Source organism: Cuculus canorus, chromosome 19 (assembly GCF_017976375.1).
Source record: "Cuculus canorus isolate bCucCan1 chromosome 19, bCucCan1.pri, whole genome shotgun sequence".
Classification (NCBI taxonomy): domain Eukaryota; kingdom Metazoa; phylum Chordata; class Aves; order Cuculiformes; family Cuculidae; genus Cuculus; species Cuculus canorus.
The window spans coordinates 12021066-12035657 of record NC_071419.1 but is presented as its reverse complement, the minus strand read 5'-3'; the positions used below and the strand labels follow the sequence as shown (position 1 = coordinate 12035657).

At 48.0% G+C, this 14592-nt stretch overlaps 1 protein-coding gene across 3 annotated transcripts in view; it reads right to left on the bottom strand.

Moving 5' to 3' along the window:
- Window positions 1-14592, bottom strand: part of EXD3 (exonuclease 3'-5' domain containing 3) — a 333185-nt gene that overhangs the window by 141345 nt on the left and 177248 nt on the right. For all 3 annotated transcript variants that reach the window (XM_054084169.1, XM_054084170.1, XM_054084171.1), the window contains exons 19-20: window positions 12072-12125; window positions 10301-10432 (exon numbers count right to left, since the gene is read on the bottom strand). In XM_054084169.1, coding sequence (XP_053940144.1) covers window positions 10301-10432; window positions 12072-12125 — 186 coding nt within the window. The remainder of the gene's footprint in view (window positions 1-10300; window positions 10433-12071; window positions 12126-14592) is intronic.

The following is a 14592-nucleotide window of genomic DNA, read 5'->3' as shown; positions in this document are numbered from 1 at the left end:
ACACATTTTAAGTGGCTTCAGCTTTCAGGCCAGCTCCCCAGTGACCTATTATCCCTGCACATCGATCACTCCGTCCTGTCACCAAACAGCCATTCACACGACCTTGTTTGTAGGCAACTGTGTTCCTCCTCTGACTCCTCTGTCACCAACTTTCTTCTCCCCAGCCACCAGCCCATTTCCTCCTGCACGACCCAGCTCAGCGATCTCCTCTGCTTTAAAGTCGATGGAATTAAACTCTCAAATTGAAATCCTAAGAGCTGCAGGGATCAGAGTTCTGCCCACATCTCTGCTGGGCACCCACACTCACTGTCCAGGCAGAAGCACTGCCCAGGGTTGGGCTGACAGAGGCAGAGCAGTCCATGCCATTCGTACACCCGAGATGTAACTTATTCCTATGGTCCCTTGTGACTATGAAGCACTGACCCATTTCAGCCAGCTCAGTCCCAAAACCTGGACTCAAGTTGTGCCAGGTGAGGTTTAGATTGGATATTAGGAAAAATGTCTTTACTGACAGCGGTGAAGCACCTGGCAGAGGCTGCCCAGGGCAGTGGTGGGGCCTCCATCCCTGGAGGGGTTTAAAAACCGTGTGGCTATGGCACTTGGGGACATGGTTGAGTCAGCACGGTGGGGTTGGGCTGATGGTTGGCTGGATGAGCCTAGGGGTCTTTTCCAACCTTAATGATTCTATGATTCCATCTGGCTCCCCACGTGCTCCCTCCCCAAGCAAGAGCTGGAAACTTGAGGGATGGACGGGTGGGCAGGGGACAAAGGGTGCTGGGCCACCCCACTGGCTGCAAGACATCTGACTGCAACCACAGGCACTTTAAGGGGCGGTTAGGGAAAGAAACCTGGCTGTGCTCACCTTTAAGCACATGATATTCTCCTGCTTCACTAAACTATTACTCCTCAGTAGGAGCAGCTGCCCCAGAAACCCCAAGAGAAAAGCCAGCGTGGGAGTGGAAGTGGAGAAGTTACTGGGGATGAGAGAAAAAAAAGGCTTTCGCCTTCACCTTCCTCCAGCACTTCCCTAAATAAACGGATCAACTCAGATTGTGAACCTTGAATTAAGACAGGCAAATCACCTAAATCCACTTGTCCAGAGAAAACATAATGACTGACAAGAAGCTTGCCCTGAATGACACCTTTTCCACCTTTGCTAAAATTCCTATGCTGTCATTTCTCCCTCAAAGCCATTATTCCTGGTGCTGGGAAGTTGGAGGGTACTGGGCTGCCCTTGGGAAGGAAAAATATAGTGCCATCGGGGGGCTTCGGTCCAGATCAGCACGCTCTCAGAGAAGGTCACTATAAAAATGTCACTGCCTGCAGTCAAGGGGTTCCTACTGCCTTCTTGGGGGAAGAAAGAGGGAAATCTATCCCGAGCCTCTTATCACGGACTGATTGAGTGACAGCATCCACACCTCACCCAGCAAAACCCCACCTTGCATAGCATTGCCACATTTCATCAAGACAACTGCAAAATATCACCTCCTTCAAGACTACTCAATGTATGAATCAAAAAACCTCATTGAAAAGCTTTCAGTTTCTTGTTTCACCAGGATGCTGCTTTACCTCCTTCTGTTCTGAAACGTTGATTGATCCTTGGAGGAGAGGGTTTACACAAACACTAAATGGTCTCCTCTTGCATCCAGTCAGTCATTGAGATCATGAGCTCCTTATGGGGACAATGTCTTCTTGAAAGCCCAGATCCTACATGTGTTACTGACCATGTTACTGAATCAAAGCATCATGAAGGCTGGAAGAGACGTCTTAGCTCATCCAGTCCAAATGTCAGCCCAACCCCACCCACCGACTAAACCATGTCCCCAAGTGCCACAGACACACGTTTTTGGAACCCCTCCAGGGATGGAGACCCCACCACTGCCCCGGGCAGCCTCTGCCACAGCTTCACCACTCTGTCAGTAAAGACATTTTTCCTGATATCCAATCTAAACCTCCCTTGGCACAAATGTCTTCGCAGTAGCAGATGAAGAAGATGATATACTGCATCCTGCATGGGCTCGCAGACATACAGTTTCGGCGTAGAGCACCATCTCATGCAATTAATACCATGAATAACAGACAGCTCATTTTATGCCAATAGGAAGTAACACAGTTTAATGCCTAAAGGTCTCAGATAAACGCTGCTGAGCAATTAATCTGGCAAACTCTACAAGGAAGCCAAGTCTGTGTCACTCAGTGTACAACGCTGACTTAAAGGAAAGCTTCAGCAATGCCTGGAGATCACACATTCTTCAGAAGGCCCAACGTCCTGCTGCCAGCATCAGGTGCCCCAGCACATACGGCAAAACAAACAGGCTGCAAACCTGTTCGTTCCCCTCAGAGCACGCAGCAGGGTTTAATTGCATTTGCGAGAAGAGGACAGGAGCTTTGTCCAGAATTCTCCACAGGATTTTGGGAAAACCTGTGCTACAAGATGGACCGTTTAGATGAAAGGCTCCTCTCCAACACTGTGCAATCACCTTGATCTCTGAAGGGAAAAAAAAGCCTGGAGGCCTTCTGGGTGGGTTCAAATCAATTCACTTCACCTGAACTACTAATGAATCTGCTCACTCCATTGTGAAAACAAGAACTTTGACATTATTTAACTTTTAATGCATGAAGTCTCTCAAATAACGAGACTTGCTAATTGTGTTGCTGGTCTCTGTGTAGGATTATCATCCTGAGAACCCACCAGTATAAATATACAGCCATTCAAACACCGGGAGCTGGACATCCCATCCTTACTATGACATACAAACAAAGAGCATTAGAAGGGCACCAATGTCAAAAAGGAGAAGGAACTCTACGGTGTATAAAACATGGGAATTTTGACTTCTTGACACAGCCAATACCCTGAACCCTGACCTCAGGAGGCACAGGGGACTAGAAACCAACAGAACTTAAATTGGCTACAAATCTCTTGTTTTCTCATGACATTTCAGCGAAAACATGGGGACGGTTTCTTGGGGACACATGGGAGTTATAGCTGTGTCACTGCCTTCTCCAGAGAGCTCCTCGTGCTCCTTACAGTCGCTCCATCACTGTCACCCGCTGACCTTTTCTTACTTTCTCCCAGTGCACCACCATCGCTGCTGCCCAATGCACTTCACGCTCTGCTCCAACCCACGAGAGGAAGAAAAAGCCTTGTACAGAACTGCATGAAAGGACATTTACTCTGCACTACATTGTGTCTTCTTTACTATGCTAGTCTAAATACAAGTGCTGTTTTCACTGCCAATTGCTATTTGCTTGTGCTGTTTCCTCTGGCTAAAGCCAGCATTTTTCCAGCTAGTGTTGCCCTCCAGGAAAAAAAACCCACATTCCTACCTTTCTTGCATTTAGCACGGGAGAACAAAACCGGTTCCCAGGAATAAGGATGATTTCCTCAAAAGAAAACATTTGCTGTCAGCCAAAGTTTGACCTCTAATGGCTAATTTGGCATCATCATTTGCAGTGCTGTAATACATAACACCGTGAAAAATTAACAGCTTTCCCCCACCCTGAAGTTTAATATCCGCCTGCAGCTTTGCAAGTGAAAATAAAAGAAAGGAAACAAATACCCAAACCGAAACCTCGGGTGAAGTCTCTCACATAGGTCCGCAAAACGAACCTAAAGACAAAGATCTGTAAAGGAAATTTCACTGGAAATCAAGCTTTTGCAGGCGCTGAGAAAGAAAATTTGCAACATGAGCCCGTCTTCCTTGAAGAAACACAGCTGATCCGCTGCGTTCCCATATCTGCCTTCCACTGGTCTGTGTAAAACATAAACTTCACGCTAACCCTATGAAAACAGTCAACAGGCTGGAGAGACAGCAGTCTGCTGCGAGCTGGTGAAAGGGGGGGGAAAGTCTCAGGCTGTCATTCTTCCCTCACTGTGACCTTCATGCTCCACTGAATTTCTGAAGATACTGAAATCTTGGCAGGGAAGTGTACAGTCTGTGGGAACCAGGCAGCGCTCTCCAGGCTCGCTGGGGAGAATTAGGCCCAGCAGAGCCCTTTTCTGGGAGGGTTCTGAGCTTTACACCGGCAGCAGAGCGGTGCTGAGCAAATTAAAGGCTGGGAATGTTGCAGGATTGGTGCTGCATGCACTCGTGGTGTTGTGCTGGTAATGGTGACGGTAGAGATGGTTTTGCATCCAAGAGTTGGGACTCTCTCAGTTCCCACTGGGATCCCCATCTGGGGACCTGGAAAGGCACGTTGCTTTGGCAAGTCCCCATGTCCCTGCCCCTAACAGAGACCACTTGCTAGGAGCTCTCACTATGGTTTATAAAGCCTTAAGAGATCAGCAGATAAAAATCATGGAATCATGGAATGGTTTGGGTTGGAAGGGACCTCAAAGCCCACCCAGTTCCATCCCTGCCACGGGCAGGGACACCTCCCGCTGGATCCAGTTACTCAAAGCCCCATTCAACCTGGCCTTGAGCACCTCCAGGGATGGGGAATGAACTCTCAACTGGAGCCTTGAAAGGAGCACAATTTGCTAAGACAAATTATCCCAAACCCCAATGCCATTGACCGGTGGCCGTGTAGAGCCACTCCAAATCAAAAGCCACGTCTCTGTGATTGAAACGCTGCTGCACGGGGCAGGAGTCATTCAGGACTGAGCTGTCACATTCACACAGCACTGGGACCAACACCTTTTGAGGCCAATTAGCTCCCTCGACAATGTCTGCAGAGGCAGAATAACCCTAGCCGCGTTTCCTGGCCAGAGCTCGCAGCACAAGGCGCAGATTACATCTAAATTGCCAAGCCCAGGATAAACAGAAAGATTAAGAGGGCCTTACCCTTTGTGTTGAACAATCGCGCTCTGAAGCACAAAATCACAGCCTACGTAGTGGGTAGGCACCGGGCTGAGCTTTCGCTTTGGGTTTAGGGCTGGTGAGGAGCATGCAGCAAACTCACATCTGGGGAAACCACAGAGGCTGTTAATCACAGGTTCTCCTGACCTGTAGGCGCTGACAAATTGCAGCCCATGGATGAACCTTTTATTAAACCACAGAGGGTTTCAAAATGACATTCCTTTTCTCAGCATTCCCAAGCCAACAAAATCCAGCACGCATGACACTTCTTAATTCTTCATTTAGTTGGGGACAGAGCCCTTTTCCAAAGAGATTTCAGGGTGAAAGGAAGTAAACAGGGACATGACGTTACATCGGGGGAAGGTATCTCTAAAGCTGAAACCTGGGCTCTGCAAACTGAGGTTGGATTGGGTGAGCTTAGAAGTCTTTTCCAACCTCAATGACTCCATGATTCTATGATTCTATATAACTGTCATTTTTGGATGATCCTCTCAGCCCCATTTCAGCTGCGGATGCTTTTTGTCCAAAGCAGCTTCTGAGGCAAATCCCCCGCTGGGGCAGAAACACTTTAAGAAAGACACAGCCTTTCAATTCTACCCATTCCTTGCTGTGCATGGGGAAGGACAACGGGCATATTTAAAAGAACAAAATGCCTTTTGCTCAGGCCAGGAAAGGTGACCACAAACCAAACTTGCCCTGGCCTCACTTCCACAACATGCTAGAGCAGGGAGATAGCTGCTCAGCTCACAAGGCAGTGAGAAAGATGATGTCTGGCAGTTCTCAGCATCATCTGGACCGACAGAGCAACCCACATAAAAGGAACAAAAAAGCCTGCTGATCAGATTGGTGTGACAGAGGCTCATGAGAGACATGCACATTTTCAACCTAAACGACAGCTTGGGGGATCTATATTACTAATTATCGACTAATATCACCAGGGTTCCCAGGCTGGCTTCAAAGGTTCTCGCAAAGTGCCCCAAAGGCAGGGCTTTTCATCTCATCATAAGGCCTGTTTCTTCATCCCTGCTAAATAGATCGCTCCGTACCGGGCTCCCTCCGTGTACACCAGATGATGAGCTTTGCAGTAGTGAAATTCGTTACCTTAACCACAAAGAACCAGAAACATTTGCTGCGACTGTTAGAACGCTTCTGCACCTCATTTCAAAAAACATGGTGGTTTCCTCTCTTCCTCCGTCCTCCTCCTCTCCCACTCCTAATCCCATGCTAACACCTTTCTCAAAGGCTGGGGCGAGCAGCTTTGAAATCGAAAGAGCAGGGAAGGGGGGGGGAAGATAGCAGATCTCCAGACAACGAAATAAAGCAGCTATCTCACACATCCTGCAGTGCTGGGGCTGAGGTCATGAGTTAAACAGGAGATTGGAATAGGTGATGTAATTTGCTTATTTAGGATCAGCGCATGCAGTGAAGTGAATGAGACAACCTATTTGAACCTGCAGATAATCCTGTAACGAACGCAGGACTGTGTGGTTGCAGAATCTGCAGCTGGAGCTCGAGAGGTTTTTTCCGGGCACATTTATTTTTGCTGGGGATGTAATTGCAATCATTTTTCCTTGCAGGAAACCCTTGAAACCTCACCTGGGATCAACCTCCCAGCGCGTTAGGTATTGTTCAAACAGAGCCCCTGCCCTGGACAGCTTAAAGGCTAAAGGGTCAAGTCAAAGAAAGGATGGGAAAGGAAAGAGAAGCCCATGGGAGGCACGGAGGTGGCACCACTGGGCCAGGTCACCCTGTCCACTCCCTCCCCTGGACACGAGCAAAGCTTTGGGCTCACAGCTGAGCAGGACTTGCGCTGTCAAGTAAAGCACGATTCAGCTTTTCTGAAGACAGACAGGTCCTCCTGGCTCCCAATCTGTCTGCGGAGCCTCAGACCAGCAAGGATTTTACAGCAGTTATAAACCTTTAATGACGAGGTTCTTCCAGAACAGGAGTAATTTATTGGATCCCGTACAACACTGAGCACACTGTTTTCCCTTCAAACCATCGTGACAAACACTTGTGATATAAAGATTTAAAGCTAACAACTTGCACTGTTTATCCCCTCAGTTTATCACCATTCAAAATGTAATTTCACCCTGTCAGTGCCACACAGAGCGGCATTACTCACAGCTGAGGGTTGCCAGTCCCTTCTCTGAATTTGCCTTCACTGAGAAGAACTCGGCTGGGCCAGACCTTACACTTCACCTGCAGGAAGGAAAACGTCCTGGGTACCTTGGGCTCACTAAGAGAGCGAGAAGTAAATGGAGAGGCAATGCACACACTTCCAGGTCAGTAGATGCAGCTGCACCTGCTTCAGCAGAAAGACGGGAGATTGAGTTATTAGTGCTTCATCAGTGCCAGGGCCTCACCACCCACACAGAAAAACATTTCCGTCCAATATCTCATCTCAATATCTCCCCTCTTTCAGCTGAAAACTGTTCCCCTCATCCTGCACTCCCTGATCCAGAGCCCCTCCCCAGCTTTCCTGGAGCCCCTTTCAGTACTGGAAACTGCTCTAAGGTCTCAGGCAGAAGACAGAAATTCATCTTATTTTCACTCAGCTCCCTTAAAATGCTCCTCACCAAAGGTAACACCAGGCCTGGGTAAAGCTGCTGTGCACAGGTGACTTCCCCATGGTCACCACCAAGTCTTTACGATGCAGAACTCCAGAGAGATGTGCAACGAGAAGACCGTACTTGGCCACAACTGATGCACCCAGCAGCAGTGTCCAGTCTGGAGCCTTTAATCAGAGCAACCAGGTCGACACCCAGCACAACTGAAAGCAGAAGCACTGGCAAGCCCATGGGTGGACTCCTTCTTGCACTTGCTGCTGTCAGACAGAGGTAATGGGTATTTGCCATTGTTTTAACAAAAAAAAGAAAAAAAAAGGCAGTACTTTGGCAGGGTTACAAGCAAGCCCATTCTTTATATCTGCGAGAGAGAGACCGTCCATCCCTGAAGAGGGAGCTGACAGAGGAAACATATTTTACAGCTATCTTGGGTACGACATTGAATTGGGACCTATTTTTACCTTGTGCTTTGCACTACACGCATTAATTGTTACAGCAACAATATTTGCTGACATATTCACTCAAATCATTTACAGAATAGAAGCCCAAGAGACAAAACAAGTCCTCGCTCCACGAGACAGAGAGAGTCGGGCAGGATGCCATGGCACTTCCTGCGACACACAGAGAATGCTTATCTACAATGGATGATCGGGGCTGATAACCCATCCCCAGTGCAGCGCAGATACCGACTGGCCAAGCACCACCGAGGCAGGGAAGGACAGTGCCCCAGGATACAAACGTGTATAAGCTGGTCTCCTCCTCCTGTCCTGCACGTACGCACCAGCACTTGGTGTATCTGGAAGCCCCAGCTTGCAGGCCACCCTGCTATGGGACCCCCGAAACCCTCAGCCGCCAGTTAGCCATACACATTTCTGTAAGGAGGAGGCAGAACTCAAAGCGCTGAGGTCAGTGACCCAGTTACAGACCAGAACAGCACAGCTCAGGAGTTTACGAATCCAGCCTTCATCCTAATTAAGCTCCATTATGTTTGCAGAGAACTAGGACATTTCCGAAAGAACTTACAGATGAGTGCTGAGGTCCCTGTTGGCCTCCAAGCACCCACTAAAAAGCAGGAATTTGCCATTTTTCACGTGGACAGTAGATACTCCGCAGTTATTCCGTGCGATCCATCTCATCCTGCTCTCCCTGTCCCACAGACCTGCTGAGAGGCGCGATGTTGAGCCCCCCTGCGGAGCGGTGGGAATACAAATACAAGAGTGAAATTGGAAGAGATGGAGATTTGAGCTAGCACAATTAAAATTTCTCCTTCAAAACAATCCATAGCAGCGATCTATGAGCGAAACCTGTACTGTCTGCACAGACAGCGGAGACAGATCAGCTCCAAAACACCAAAGCCTTAAATGTAGGCAAATACATGAGTCAGACCATGGAGCATTTGGACAAATAATAGCATCTTCCCGTGCCTAGTGGTGTAAAACACACAGCTGTTTCACCACCACCACTTAGAGGGAAGGCATTTCTCCTGGAAGTAAGGGAACACTTTGTATATATTCCTAGCTAGATTGATTACCTCTATTTATGCTGTAAACGAAGACAGCACGTACTGAACAGCCAGAGTTAAACAGTTCCAGACTCCAGATCATGGCAGAGGGGTCAGTTTGGTATCGGATGCTGTGCAGCCCTCTGCAGTTATTACAGCTATCGCAGACAGCATGGGTTTATGTGAGTGCTTATTCTTCTGGCATTTTGACAACCATGAGGAAGAGCACTGATATTTTATGGGATCTCAGGGAATTGGAGAATCCACAAGGTTTTTTAATTTTTTTTTTATATAGCAAAGAAGCCAGCATGCCACTAAATAACAACGACGATCTGTCCTCGGAATAATAAAACCGCCAGACTGAACCAAATACCTTGTATCTGAATATGTGCATTCATCCTAAAGTGAGATCAACCCATGTTAGGTCAATGCAGCCCACATGCTGTTAGGTCATTCTCCTCATACAGACAACCTGCACAGCGGGACAACTCTTGTTTGCTCTCCAAGTCACAGATATCGTTTCCATAAGTGATACCAGCCACAGGCAGAGGTCTAGAGAACGCTCTCGGTTGAGTTTGCTCAGAAGCCACTGCTATTCCTACAGCATCTGTGCAGTTCCACCAGGTCAGGAGACACCGTGAGCGCAACCATAAGGCACTGAGCCAAACTGCACTGCAGTGCTCGGCTGCCTTGTTTATTCCTAAGAGAAAGCTCCTTTTCCAGCCAGATTTGCAGTGTCTCCTTTTTCTCTCTTTAGACACTGATAAGACGAGAGATGTTGAAGTCGCCCGTTGGTTTATATTACAGGTTTTGAAGGGATAGGTTTCAGCGTGTTACTGTAACAAATAAAGGAGCAAAATTGGAAGAGATGGAGAATTGAGGTAACACAATTAAAATTTCTTCTTAAAAACAATCCACAGATACCCAGTGGCAAACATGATCCAGAGTCATCGACCAGTATGGACATGAATTAACCTAGGAGCTCCTGAAAAAAATATAGTCCTAACAGAAAATCCTCCCATTAAAGTAATTAAGTGTTATCAGAATCACAGAGCCATAATTAAACCTGGGCTATAATTAAAACAGCATGTGTCCTAGAGAGAGAACATGGCAACAAAGAGAGCATAACCGTCACCGCCAATGCCCAAACGCATGCCAAGTACCCAAAACCAGGGAAACAGCAGAGTTTCTAGCAAGGTGCAGGGCAATGCCCCTGCTCTCCTGACTCAGCCATCAATGCTGCTGATGGACCTCAGTGTGCTCGGAATTCCTCAGAGCAACCAAGAAGATGCTACCAAATTTCCAGCAGAAATCTTGGGAACCAAGTACAAGACACTAAGTGAAAGAACCAAAAAGCTGCAGCAATGCCTGTTGTGCAGGAAACACAACATTGAGTGAGCATGGACATTGACTCAAAACAAGCCTGGTCCTACCTGGCAGCGGCTGAAGATATCCGCCAGGGACACTCGGACATTGAAGTGCTTCAGAACCTGCAGTGCCTGTTCTTTTGCCTTTTCTGAGCAGTTCACAGAGAAACACCTTCCTTCTGCTACCTGGGACCGCAGCTGCAAGGGATAAATCACAAACCAAAAAGACAACGAATCAGGCTCTCCGTGCATCATGGTCTGTGGGTCTCCTCCTAACACACTCAGTTTGGGTTTAATTACAAATAACATTCAGTTAGTATGTGCTTACAGTCTGAATGTCCATCTAACAAGCACAACTGGTAATTTCACACTTGGCCACTGCCAAAAGAGTACTGAGACTGCTGAAGCACTGCAGCATTTTGTTCCTACGTGAAACGTGATTGTCCACGTTCCCTTGAACTTACACTTTGGTGATTTTGTGCTGGCAGGGGCAGCAAGAGGGAACTGAATTTAATCACACACAGGGATGGAGACCATGTTTGATAACAGTTTTACCTCTTTAACCCTTATAGTTCACCCAATGTTTCACCTGGAGTTCACTGATGGCCAATGAGTTTGAAGGGGTTGAACCCTCTCTCAACGCTTGTTTCACATTCAGCAGAGAAGTTGGAAGCTGGGAACAAGCACTGGGAAGTTCCAGACACATCTTTATAAAAATTGTGAGTACTCACAGAGAGCTGGGATCAGCTCCATGCAAGGATCGGAGCCTCCCAAAGCCATCGTGTCCTTGCACAGGGCATACAAAGGCAAAGGAAGATTGGGAACCAGACATTTCCCTGGAGGGGATCGTACACTGGGGAGCAATTATTTTCCTTTTGCAATTCCTACACAGTTCTTGGAAGTCAAAGCTTTGCCAGATAAGGTTATAATGGGTGCTGCATTACCTATTACATCAACTGTAGATTCAAGGAGCCATGGGCTGGATGAGGAACCTGCAGAGTGGCATGGCTGCACTTGCCTCAGTGTCTCATCACGGGGAGAGTTTTCTTCCATGCTCAGCTATTATGCAGGGAATCACAACTCATATTCTGCAAACACCTGAGTAGTCAGGAGCTTTTCTATCGTTCGTACTAAAGAAGTCCTGCAGTCCAGCTCCTGTGTGTACTCCAGAGTAGTCTCACTCTTCCACATGGGCAATACAAAGTGCAAAGGCCCTGCAGCACAACATTGCACTCACAGAACTGACAGGTTCTGTACATTCCCACCAACGCTCCGTTTTGGAGTGTCTCATGAAGGGCTCTGAGCATTGGGTGCTGAGGGGAAGGCTGGGTTTTGCTTTCCTTTCTTTGTGTATCAATAGATCACAAAACCTCAGTGTCTTCCATTGGGACCCATGCTTGGTGGCTTCCACTCTCTCCCTTCCAAGCCTGAAGAAACATCTTTAAGTGTTGAAACTCTCTCAGTGTGCAGCCAGTCAGTAAACAAGTGTCTTTGTGATAAAAAGCATGAGAACTGAGCTGCCTTTCACCTGGCAGTGAGAAGAAACACAAATACTTTGTCTGGATTGCTTGGGTTCATTCCCACCCCTGCCCCAGCGCAGAGCAGTCACTCTCGCAACCGCTGCTGTGCTGAGTACAAAACCAATTCCACCCCGAGCTCCGGTCATTCAGAGCAGCAAACCTCTCAAGACCCTGAATGTAGTTTTTAGTGCACAAAACATGACAAAGCCGAGCCAGCTGTTGCATTCCCATCGGCCTTTTCCTCTTCTCTGCACTGCACACCCCAGACCACATGATGAACCAATGCCAGAAAAATGCCAGAAGCTCTGGACACTTACAGTCTGGTAGGGGAGTCCAGAGGTTAAAATGATTCTTCCTTCCTGGCGGGCAATCTGCAAAAAACAGCGACAATCATAATGAACACGGGCTGAAGCTGCCCCTGGATTCAAGCTTTCCTTTCAGTCAAAGGAGTGAGAACATGAAGTGGTGCCACCATGTCTTTCTTTGCATTGCGAACATACACCAGACTGAGAGGATCCACATCTACTTCAACAAATGCTCTTGGCAGCAGCAGCAGCTCCAGGCAGCACTTGCTCCCTGCATCCCCCTCCCTGCCAATCCCCACCTCGCCCCACACGTGCGGGAAGAAGCTGCTCATGCATGTGTGCTGCGCATGGCCAGGGGAACTGATCCACCTTGGAATAATCCTATCCAAAACCTTTCTAGCTTTTTGTTTTTTTAACTTAACCGAGACAATTTCTATCATTTCCTCAGTCTGGTTCCCAAAGAAGCAGACAGTTCTGCTTACTCAGCGACACACAGGGGAGAATGGAAAAAATAACCTAAGCAGGTTAATTCCAGCAAGAAATTGTACCATTAAATGTGTCTGCAGACATCACCAGAACGATGCTGACACCACTCTTTGTGTTAAGATGGTGTTACTCTCCCAGCAGACAGACAGAAATCAGGCACCTTTTGCAGGCTCCAGAACATCTCCATTAGCGTTTATCAACTCGCAATCCCGCGCTTTTATCAAGAGGTCTTGGCCTCCAGGGGCAAGGTCTGCGCTGGATTATCAGGGGACTCATCACCTACACTTCTGACCTTCCCAGCAGAGTACGAGACATTTCGGAATGGTTTGGTGCCTAAAGGAGATACTAAACGTGGAACCACAGTTCTTCACAAGGATGAAAGCGTGTCTGATCTTCCTATGATTAACTGACAGCCCTGCCTTCCACCTCTCCACCTCCTCTGGGAGGGGAATTAGGCTCATGGCTCTAGCAACAGGATTCCCACATGAAGCAGCACTTCAGCTCTGCCCATGCCAACAAGAGGCTGGCACGTCGAGGTAGGCACGAGGTTATTTCTCTTCCCTGGCTTGGATTCTGTTAGAAGCCCTTGATTTTGTCACTGTTCCCACATGTGCGTGTGAAGGTCTCTCCTCTGGATCAGGGCTTCAGAAGCTCTCTCCGGATCAGTCTTTCACCCTGGCAGGAAGACACACTTGGGATCAGGGCCCGTCTGCACTCCCCAGACAGTCTGAGACCATGAGGCACAGCCAGGGAACACCGGAAACAACAAAACAAAAACTCTGTCTTGCATAGCTCTTCTTTCGAGACCCGCTGGACATATGGCAACATGTGGGGGATGAGAGGCTCAACAGGAGCCGGCAATGTGCGCTCACAGCTCAGAAAGCCAGACGCTCTGTGCTGAAGCTTGACTTGCTGAACAGCCCCAACAACCCATCCTCATGGCACGTTAGGGAGACAAGCAAAGTAGCAACAGCAAAGTGACTTGCCAACGAGGGGAAAAAGCTGCGAAATTCCTTCTTCCCCACGTGTGCTCCAGGGTGAATCTGAGGATTTCACAGCTGGAACACTATTCTGACTTCCTGCGTCCAGGTTTAATTTGTTCAAGCTTGATAAGTCCCCTTATCTAAATGGCTCTGCAGAAGGCAAAGAACATCAAATAAAAAGGAGAAAAGCAATAACTCTTCTAGCATGTTTTTCCATCTCTGGAACAACGACTGGGAGAAGCACAGAGAGCCAGAAAAGCCATGTGATAGCAGACATCTGACAAACCACAGAGGATACGTGCTGGAGAAAAGGGCACAATTCCTTCTTTTCCTCTGGAAGAAGCAATCAAAGCCCGTGCTGAGACCATCTGTGGACTCGGAGATGCAAATAAAAGAGGAACAGATCTGCCAGAGTACTGTGCTGGGGTGGGTGTCAGGGACTTGTGCTCCATCCCAAGCGCTGCAGAAGGCACTGGCCTCAGTTTCACCATCTATTAAAACGATAATATTGACTTTCTCTGGAAAAAGCTTAGACCTTCTGGATAGACAGCACACACTAGTAGCTTGGTCTTATATTTAGCTCTTAACATGCCTGTCTGTTCAGCCAACTTTCATCCTGCAGAGATGAATGAACTCAAATGAGTTACTACAAGAGAGACCTGGAAGCGTAATGACTGGTGAGAGAGGGCAGGAAGAGACCCTGTGTTTCGAAGCCAGCCCCATCTGCAGAGTGATTCGTGACAACCTAAAGGATCCTGAACTGACGCCAAAGAAGGTTTCATGGAGCAGCAACACAAGGCTTGTGATTTAAAATTCAAAACTTGCCAGGCCAGTGTATGACACATCTTGGGCAACACTATGTGTCCTGGAAGAGGCAAAGTACAGCGCTCTCCTTGTGAGGCAGCACTCTGGGAAAAGCCATGACCCCCTTGCAGTGGCCGAAGTGACGCAGTGATCATGAGCCTGGGCCAGGAACGGCCCGGGTCAGACAGAATGGGAGTGGACAGAAAGTGTCTGCTCGAGGATGTGTGTTGGAAAAGCACCCAGACAAGGATCTACTGGAG